Raw genomic sequence first — 10,743 nt, 5'->3', positions numbered from 1 at the left:
TTACATGACTTCTTCGTACTCTACTCTCTCAAGTAAAGCCAGATCCCCAGAACACACAAGGCCAGAGACCAGTGTGCAGAGTCCAGTACTGTATCAGCCCAAGCTTGATTCAATGAGGAACCAGTGAGAGAACTCTGTGAAGGCCTTGATATTTATGCAGAGTTTGGGGACAAACAGAGAAGATGCTAGACAAAGTACAACTGGGCTTCCAGCTTCTGAACAGAAAACATAACATAGACTGTATGTATGGGCCAAAACCATGTGCATGATGGAAGTTTTATAAGTTTCCTTATGAAGGGAATAAAATCATAGAAGATACTTGATGCTTATATCTCTCATTTTCTATAGTACTACTTAAGAGACACATATTTTTTTTTCAATAGATACCTCATTGTTTACCTAAAGTCTCCTGGTCTTTATCCTTTCATGATTTTCTCCTGCTCTTTGTAGTTTGCAAGTCATCCCATTATCATATGCTCTTCATGTCCACCCAGTCATATTGATCACAATATCTTTCTCCTCAGCTCATTCAGACAATCTTCTCTGCTGGTTCCCAGACCAGCAACACATGAGGGCTGCTCACCCAGCCAGAGGAGAGGTTCTAGTTCAGGGATGTATCACTGTGGGAGGATTATGTGTAGCTTGAAAGCAGTAATACACCCCATCATCCTCAGTTTCCACACTGCTACATTTCAATGTGCAATCTGTGCCTGACCCACTGCCACTGAATCTTTCTGAGATCCCAGATTCTCAGTTGGAAACCTCATAGATCAGGAGTTGTGGAGACTGCCCTTGCTTCTGCAGGAACCATTTCAAATATGTGTTTCCATTGCTATATAGAAAGTTCTGAATAGACCTGCAAGAGATGGAGGCCGGCTCTCCTAGGGTGACAGGCAGGGGGAGTGGAGTCTGGGTCAGCACAACATCTCCACTTGATCCTGAAATTAGAATAAGATAGAAGTGCAAGGTTATACACAAACATACAGAGACATGCTTTTTATTTTTATTTTGATGTATTACCTATTATTAATATTCCATGGTTTGGCTTATAATAAAAACATTTTGCATCTAAAATTGTGAGTTAAACAAAACTCTTTATTCAGAGCTTATGAAAAGAAACTTGTTTTATGAATGAACTAATACAGATTGTGTGTGAGGGGGAGAGAGAGAAATGGGGTATTTGAGTAGAAATGCTCTTAAATGATTTAATTAAGAAGGAAAAGGCATCTCCCTAACTTCCATGCTCATTAAAGTGAAAAAATAGAGATAATTTTAAGCATAAATAGGGCTCTAGGCATAATACATTATTCTCACCAAACACAGGTTTTCACTCCTTCTGCAGACCTAAATCTCACTTACTCCATCATGATTAACAAGACCTGCACATCTAACACATGGATAGGGCACAACTGGAATCTCAGATCTCACCCTGCCACCCCACTCTCATTTCTCATCCCCCTTTGCTGTTACCAGGGATCCAGAGCAGTAACAGCCACAGGAGCTGAAACAAGGACTTCATTTTTAGGACTGAAATGAGGAGTTTTGACAGGTCAAGGCAAGTTCTGATCTGAGCCTTTATCTCAGACTTAGAAAGGAAGGTCCTCCTTAGGGAGCAATATGCAAATAGCCAGGTTGGGGCAACAGTGTGAGAAGAGTCACAGGGAAGTAAGGCCTGCTCTTCTGAGCAAAGTAGCAGCAGATCTGTTCTATATTTGGTGACAACCAATAAAATCCATGATGCCTTTAGCATGGAAAGAAGGACTCCACTGATAATATCTGGAATTGAGGGAAAAACAGGATGCACATCCCCTCACCACCCTAAAACAGCATCAGAGGCCCAATGATATGCAGCTTTATGTCCAGGAGAGACTCTAGGAAAGGAATGGACATTGTGCGTGGGTCCTCCATTCCTCCCTCATCTAGTCTAGAGAAAGACACAGTGTCAAGCATCAGCAGCACTGGTTCTCAAATCAGTTCACCAATAAAAGCACAGAGTTTAGCTAGATGAAGAGGCATAACATAGTTACCAGTTTATCTCTGTTTGCCAGCATTTTCATATTAAGATAGAGGGTATAGAATTGACAAGGATGATAAAATTTTCTCTTGCAGGTTCTAAGTACCCTAATGGTCTTTTAACGTAATGAGAAAAATGATTACACTTGAAAGTATGAATTCAGTGTAACAGTTTTTTAAATTCACTATATATCTTGTCATTCTTCCACAATGTATTTGTACAGCAAATTAATCAAAGGATTTCTTAAAGTTTCCTCTGGAGAGTACAGGAAGGGTAAAAGGATCAAAATATGGTGTACTTATCAATTGACATACTGAGGTGAGACCATTTTGTGTAACTACTTGAAATTATATATAAATATATATATATATAATTTTGATTATCTTAAATTAACCTAAAATCTACAAATATCTCCAGTCCCAATCTAATTTAACCAGTCTCTGTTTATTTGTCTCAGAGATTTTAGTCTCTACTTCACCTGAGGGAAGGATGTTTGTACTGCTGCCCCAATGGATGAACCTGGCCAATGGAAGAGGGACTTGTGGGAAGTGATTATATTATGGGATTGGAGATTATACCCACTGCTCATCAGAGGGTTAAAGATACTCTCATGCAGTGAGGCAGTTCTCATAATAGTCACCTGCTATCAATTGAACAAAACCATAGGCTTGGCCAGCTCAAATTACAACTGGTTCTCTCTTTATTAACACAACATATTGTACCACATGCAAGAGAGTCTTCAGAGTAAAGACAGATGAAGACACAGCATCAGGGACATTCTGCATCTAAAACTATGACTTAAACAAACTCTTCTTTATTCAGAGTTTAGGTCAGCTACTTTGTTAAAAAAAGGACTGACAATAGTGTGTAATGTTTGTGTGTATACACACACGTGTGTGTGTGTGTGAGAGAGAGAGATATAGAGAAAGAGGGAAATTTGGTTTAAATAGAAGTGCTCATAATACTCTAATTGAGGAGTAAAAAGCATCTCTCTACCTGTGATACTTTTCTTCTTCTAAATACAACTTCTTAATCCTTACTGAGATTACTTGTTAACTTGCTGAAATGCAGATTCACATTCAGTAGATGTGAAGTGGATTTGTAATATTGTATTGGTAACATGCTCTGGGAGATGCTATTGATGATCCTGAATTCTGTACACCTTCTGAGTAGGAAAGAAAATAATAGTACATACATGTTTAGTTGTGTTTGCTTCCTTTTTGTCAAGAAATATTTCTATTTGAGAATGGTCACTTACATATTTCATGAAAATATCTCATTTTCCATGACCTGAGACTTCCTGAAAGTCTTGCTATAGTTACAAGTTGCTAATAGGAAGAGTCATGTGTGTATCTGGTATTGGGCAATGCCCTAGTGGACATATTCTTAGAGTTGGGAGGTGACTTCACTGGGTCATCAGCTGTGGGCTCCCATCACCACAGTCTCTTCAGGAAATACATTTCCCAGCACTGCTCTCCCTCTCTGCTTTCCTGTTTATATTCTGAATGAGATGGGACATCTTCTAATCACATATAAGATTGGAAGGTGGAAGGGACTCAATCCTATCGATCCACAATATGCAAGGAACTTGGACAGAGGTGAGAGTGTGGACAAGTGAGAACTCGATACATATGCCTCTCATGTCCTAAATTCTATTTTTAATATCTATAAGGAGTTGTATAAAATGATTTCCATTAAACATATGAGGTTATAAATGCAATTCTTCTTTACCTATCAGCCTTTCATCATTCTGAACCATCCCTCCCAATCCAGCTCCTCCCTTCCATATACATTTCCATGTGTAAGAATGCATGTTAATTACTAAATGTGAACTTATGACTCTCAGTATGTCTGTAGGATAAATGTCTGATAAATATAGATATAATATGGGTCACTATGTAACTGTACCTAGTGCATGACTCCACAAGTGTCTTAAATGTATTTTATTTATTCACATATATTTATTTCCATGCTTCAGTTTGGATTTATGTGAACTAGGCCAGAAGCCAAGGGTGCTTTTGTTATCTGCTCTCTGAATAACACTTCTAAGATCAAGCACCAGAAAAAAAAAATGTTAAAACTTCCAAACCCTGATACAAAGTATTAGTTAATTTTTTCTTGATATTTCCTGAAGTTATTTAAAAACTTATTTTTCCACTCTACTTTTGAAAGTTTAAAACAATTATATGATACTCAGTATCAAATCAATTTTTCTGAGAACTAGATTAAAATGTTGTATATTTTGACATGAGAGTTGAAATTATTTTAAAAAATACATTTGCTGGAAATAAAATTCCCTGAGAGGAAGTTGATAAATGTTGAAGGTACTCAACTCATTTGTTTATTACATTATTTAGCATCCCCAAACATCATATTGTACTTCAAATAAAATTATTCCATGGAAATCCAAAATTCAATTAAAAATTTTTAACGACTATTTTTCTTTAAAAATAAAGTAGTTTTCAAAATGCTTTTCACAATGTATTTTTCCTTGCCTTTAAATCCTGTCCTGACATATATAGAATGGCTTCGTTATTGACTGACTGCAGAATTTTAGGACAGACTAGACCATACATGAGTACAGAGCAGTGTTCTTTGTAAGTCACAGAAGAGGCAGTGTCAGGTGTGTGCTGCTTGGAATGAGCAGGAGGACAGACAGTTAAGGTATGCAATTGACTCCAGAACCTATCTCCCAATGCTTTCCAGTGACCTAAAAAATGGGGGCTGCATCTGAGATGTTCTGTCAGCAGTTGGAAGCACCAGGGTAAGCATCTGGGGCAGCCCAGCCTCTCACTTCTGCTTCCCTGGGAGGTTTTTGTTATGACTGGTGTCACAGGGGTAGGTAACTAATTACCCTGCTGACAGTAGTAAGTGGCAAAATCTTCAGGCTGCAGGCTGCTGATGCTGAGAGTGAACTCTGTGCCAGATCCACTTCCATTGAACCTCCATGGGACCCCAGATTGCCAAGTAGGTGCAAAATAGATCAGGAGCTTTGGAGCTTTCCTTGCACTCTGCTGGTAATAATGTAAATAATTGCTAATGATCTGACTGGCTTTGCAAGTGATGGTGCTTCTCTCTCCCAGAGATGTAGACAGGGATGGCAACTGGGTCAATGGGACATCACAATGAGCACCTGACATTGGAAACATTAAAACAATTAGTCATTGAATTAATGATATTATCCAAATACTTCCATGAAGCCTCAAGCTGCTCTGTTAATATGAGAAGAGTAATCTCCACATTATTCTTCCTTACCTGGGTGCCAGAGCATCAGGAGCCCCAGGAGCTGAGCAGGGGCCTTCATGTCCAGGCTGTTTGTTGAGTGGAACCTTCTCCTGCATAGGGTGTGAGCAGCCTCTGAAGAAGTTCTCAGGGCAGTGGGCTGTGCTCAGGGCACAGGAAAGTCAGCAGGGTTGGAAAGATTTACAAGACATGGCTAAATGTGTAGCTTGGTGATCTTCATGAATTTCTGAGCTAGCAGTCTCCAAATCTCTCAGGTAACATTCCTGTCTCCTATCAATATCCCAAAAAGACCCCCCTTAAAGATAAGATATTCCCTAAACCAAGAACTCACATCTACTTCAGTCTTTTCTGCTTCATAAACCTTCATGTTCTTATGCTATCGTCTCTTCCAATTCAGAATAACATTTTTTAGTAACTAGGCTAGAACTTGTGGTCACAGCAGGTTCAGATTTGATGAAAGGAAACACAGTAAAGGGTGAGCAAGGCAATGAAGCCACAAGGAATGGAGAACACATCCTTAGCATGGGAAGCAAGGAAAAACTGCCACAGACAGTGAAGTCAGAGCACAGTGAGGAAGGCTCCCACATCAGGACCAGCATGTGGAGACACTGTCCACACTAGTGCAGGATGTCACATCTGGGGAGCCACTAGCAGGGCATTGCCATGACAGTGAATCAACCTCTCATCATTGTGAGTCCAAGCAGCTGCTTCAGGCACACAAAATAACACTGCTCCTCAAAGTCAGAAGCTCACACACAGGGAAAATCCCTGCCAAAGTCAGAGTTCTCCTCATCATCCTTCACTAAATGAACTGCATGTGGATCTGGATTTGAGAGATTCACAAACTTCAACCCCAGTTGTGATGTATCTCAGGCCTGAAATATGATACTTCCGAAGCCAAAGGAAGCTATGATGAAACTGTAAAAAAAAAAACAAACTTCTATTTACCTGCATTTAATTAGAGGAACTTTGAAGGTGGACCTGTCTTTTGATAAACATCCACTCCTGGTGCACACAACGTCCCCACACCTGGGTTTGAGACCAAGACATTTTAGGAATGGCTGTGTTTCAGGAGGAAAGAAGAGTGGATATGAGAGTGGAGATCAACCACTTCACAATTTGTGTAATAAGGGTGGGGGGATGTGGGGAGGGATGGGAAGGGGAAGCAAAGGAGGAGGCTAAAATGCTTGATAAGAAATGTACTCATTATCTTGCCCATGTTATTGTAACCCCTCTGTACAGTATTTTCACAATAAAAAATTTTAATTTAATTTAAAAAAAACAATTTGTTTAATAAGAATGTTATGCCCTGGGTCTCAGGTAGAAATCATAAACATAAAGATCTCTTGTGTAGATGATACTAAATCTACCAGCACATGTTTTTAATACAGCATTAATTACCCTACCTAAGATACAGAACCAACCCAGATGCCCCTCAGGAGTTGAATGGATCAAGAAAATGTGGTATATATACAAAATGGAATTTTATGCCTCCACCAGAAAGAATGTTATTGCCCTATTTGTTAGTAAATGGAAAGACTTAGAAAAATATAAATTAAGTTAAGTAAGCCAGGCCCAAAGAAACATAATTACCATGGGTTCCCTTATTTGCAATAACTAGTATATATCTGAGACAAGCAGAAAAGGTCAGGGAAATGAACCCCACGACAGGGACTCAGGTGTTTTTTTTTCTTCCTTGCAATGGTTTCTAAAGTATTTAACAGGTATCATGTAATTTTCTTGTAGCTTTGTATGACGCTCCCCATGGTATAACCCCTGTTTTGACTGTATTTGATGTTGGTATAATTTGGGGAGCAAAAGGATAAAAACAAATTGTTCAAATTGGGATACAGGTTAACCCATGAGATGTACATGACACCATGTCAAAAAATGAACTTTATAATTTAGGCATGGGGTGAGGGAGGAGAGAGGGAAATGTAGTTGAGGAGATGTAAGGGCAGGGATGGTAGGGGAAAAACAAAGGAGGTGGCAACAATGCTTGATAAGAAATGTACTCATTACCTTGCTCATATGATTGTAAACCCTCTGTACAGTATTTTCACAATAAAAAAACTTATTTTAACAAAAGATCTGTTGTGTGCATAGTGTAAGAAGCTGATCTGCACACAGGGATCTCAGGGTCACTGTGTCACTGATGTCTCACAGGCTAGCTGCCATGTAAACGAGGGCAGAATGTTTTGTGTTTATTCGTTTTCATAAAATGCCTTCAAAGTTCTGTTTAAAAGTAGTCTTATTGCAGATGTAAGGTGTAACATTGATAGAGAGTGACATTCTGTGAAATACAAATATAACCTATTTGAGATGAAAGGACTGTTTCTACCACAGACACTGCCTATGTGTAATCCTAATCACTCAGGGAGACACAGGAAGGAATATGGAGAGTTTCAGGTCAATCAGGACAAACATGGATAAGCCCTGTCTCACCTGACATCGCCTTGCTTCATGGAGTGTTGGCAGGAGCAGAGAGGGCGCATTGCCAGAAATAACATTTGTTCAATAGTATTGTCTGCCCCTGGCACTAAAAACAACTCTCTGTGTGGTTTGTGGTTCTTTTAGATATTCAAATGCTTCCCTAGTAAAGCTCATGATATAGTCAGTGGATAATTTTATAAATGTTTTCTGTCTGTTTGGAACTCAGTAAGTATAGAACTTCTCCCAGCACAGCTGTGGCTGTCAGGCTATTTCATGTTTTACCACCAGGGGAAGTAGAGATATTTTAGATCTATCAGTGACAGAGGGATTAGGAGAACTTAAATGTAATAGAGAAACTTTTAAGGATAGTCCTTTCCTAAGATGATGCTTGTGCTGAAGGAAATAGCAGGGGTCTACTTTGGATGTCTGAGTGGTCTATGCATATTCTGAGAGAAAATCCAATACATACTCATGTCTCAGGGGAAGCCTTTGCTCTTTGTGGGGTGTGTTTGCCAGTTACTGGTAGATTTTTGGAAGGGAAGAACATAATCTTCTAACCTCTAAGAGTCAGGTGAGAAAAGGCCTCCATAAGAGGAAGACCAGAGGAAACAGACATGGAACATAGTAGCCTTATGCAGTGTCACACTTCAATTTGTAGCTTTGTTAAAAAAAAATGAGCTTGTGCCAAGGAGACCTCTGTTTTCACTGTATTTGATGTTGGTATGGTTTGGGGAGGGGAAGGAAAAAAATTGTTTAAATATGGATATGGGTGGACCAATTGCAACAATGAGATGTACAAGACGTTATTTCGAAAAATAAACTTTACAACAGTTGTGGGGATGGGGAGATGGGAGGACAGGGATGGTAAGGAGGAGGCAACAATGCTATATAAGAAATGTACTCATTACCTTGCACAAGTAATTGTAACCCCTATGTATGGTATTTTCACAATTAAAAAATGATAATAATGGGACTTTCAGAATCATGAGTTGATTAAGCAAAAAGTTTTTAATATCTGAGACATATAATTAATTTTCTTTGTATTTAACCAACATATTCTATTTATTTGATGATATTCAGTAACATTCCTATTTCAAAAATCCATCTCACTTTTAAGCCTAGCTTTGTGACTCATTCTTCAATTCCTAGCTACTACTGATTCTTGAGTCATTCTGCATGGGATTTGACTCTGTAATTCTCTCCAAACTATAGAAATGGCATGCTGCTGGTAGATGATTTTTGTCTTTGACTTTCACATTTAGTAATAAGAGATAAATTGACTTTTGCAGTAACATTATAAATTCTGGTTCTGGGAGTCCCTGGAAGCTGAAGTAATCCAAGATCCCACTTGGACAAGCTCTCTGGTATGACATCTTCTGTCAAGTCCTCCAAAGTCAGATTACTGCTGCAGTTCAGAGAATTTGCTATGCTGCTCTCCAGACAAGCTTTGAAATAGGACAGCTGGGCCAAGCCCTACAGAGATGTTTTTGTTAAGGACTGTATCACTGTGGGAGGAAAACGTATACTTTGTATGCAGTAATAAACACCAATATCCTCAGCCTCCACCCTGCTGATTTGCAGTGTGAAATCTGTGCCTGATCCACTGCCACTGAATCTGTCTGGGACCCCAGATTCTCGGTTGGTAGCCCAATAGATCAATCGCTGTGGAGACTGGCCAGGCTTCTGAAGGAACCAATACAGAAGGCTATCTCCATCACTATCTATGAGGCTCTGACTTGACCTGCAGGAGAGGGAGACCATCTCTCCCAGGGTGACAGCCAGGGAGAGTGGAGTCTGAGTCATTACAATATCACCATTGGATCCTGAAATTAAAGTAAATTAAAAGTCCAAGGTTATATGTGGTATATAATTTTTCTGTGGTTATATATTAATTCCCAATCCTTTTCCTGGTTTCCCTTCTATCGTAAAACCATTCAATATTTCAAAACATATACAAATATTAAAAAGCATAAATGAGGTTCTAGATCTCATGTATGGTACCCACTGCACAGTTGTCATAGTTGTCACCAAAGCTCAGGACCTGGTTCCATCTAGAATGTTCATCACTCTCATATAATTAACTTCACCTGCCTCATTATAGAGGACAAGTTCTGTGCATCTAACCCATGAACAGAATACAAACAAGAACCAGTGGCCCTGAGGGCTTACCCTCAACCTCCTTTTCCATCCTCATGTCCCTTTGCCCTTACCAGTGATCCTGAGCATTAGGAGACCCGTTCTGGGTCTCATTTTAGCTGGGAATCCAGGAGATTTGATCAGTGAAGTCAAGGTCAAGATGAGCCTTTATGTCAAACTAGGGCTGGACAGTCCTCCTTGGGGAGCACTATGCAAATCAGCAGGAGGGTGCAGCAGTGTGAGAAGAATAAAGTGGTGGACAAAGGCATCTCTCTTGTGAAGAAAGTGACTTAAATTTCTTCTGTGTTTGAAGAAAAGACCCACAAATACCAGGCTGGCTCCAGCAGTGGGTAGAAGGACTCCTCTCCCCTGATGCCTGGATCTGCAGGGAGGATGTGGTGTACTTGACCCTGCAACCTGAAACACTAGAGGCCCAATTCCATTGAAATGTGTGTCCAGGGGAGTCTTGGTGAAGGGTTAGTTGGATTGGCCCACTTCTCGTTATTCTAGAGAAAGATACTGTGCACAGACTTTATTTGCCATTGTTTCTCAGGACTTCTATCTAATACTACAGTGGTCTGATCTAGGTAAGGAAATCAAATACCTAATCAAGTTAATCTGACATCACTGAAACAAAGTTAACTTTTGATTAGCAAGTTATCAACAACTGTTAGAGATGTTCTTCATAAGACAGACTCTGGTGGCTTATGTCTGTAATCCTAGCTACACTTGAGGCTGAGTTCTGAGGACATGGTTCAAAGCCAGTCCAGGCTGAAATTTCCCCTTGTGACTCTTATCTTCAATTAATCATTCAGAAATTGGAAGTGGTGCTGTGGCTGAAAGTGGTAGAGTGTTTTCCTTGGGCAAAAGAGCTCAGGATCAATGCCCAGGTCCAGAGTTCAATCCCTATAAGTGTT

At 39.7% G+C, this 10,743-nt stretch overlaps 2 gene segments (V, D, J or C); both read right to left on the bottom strand.

Moving 5' to 3' along the window:
- Positions 1 to 424: 424 nt before the first annotated feature.
- Positions 425 to 5,318, bottom strand: LOC138804194 (immunoglobulin kappa variable 1-9-like). The segment is given in 3 exon segments: positions 425 to 938; positions 4,869 to 5,147; positions 5,270 to 5,318. Coding segments are annotated over 3 exon segments (516 nt in total).
- A 3,845-nt stretch (positions 5,319 to 9,163) lies between these two features.
- Positions 9,164 to 9,884, bottom strand: LOC138804248 (immunoglobulin kappa variable 2D-29-like). The segment is given in 2 exon segments: positions 9,164 to 9,513; positions 9,860 to 9,884. Coding segments are annotated over 2 exon segments (375 nt in total).
- Positions 9,885 to 10,743: the final 859 nt, after the last annotated feature.

This window comes from Dipodomys merriami, unplaced genomic scaffold (genome assembly GCF_024711535.1).
Source record: "Dipodomys merriami isolate MVZ:Mamm:240054 unplaced genomic scaffold, mDipMer1.0.p SCAF_36, whole genome shotgun sequence".
Classification (NCBI taxonomy): Eukaryota; Metazoa; Chordata; class Mammalia; order Rodentia; family Heteromyidae; genus Dipodomys; species Dipodomys merriami.
This window is presented reverse-complemented; position numbering and strand designations above follow the sequence as displayed.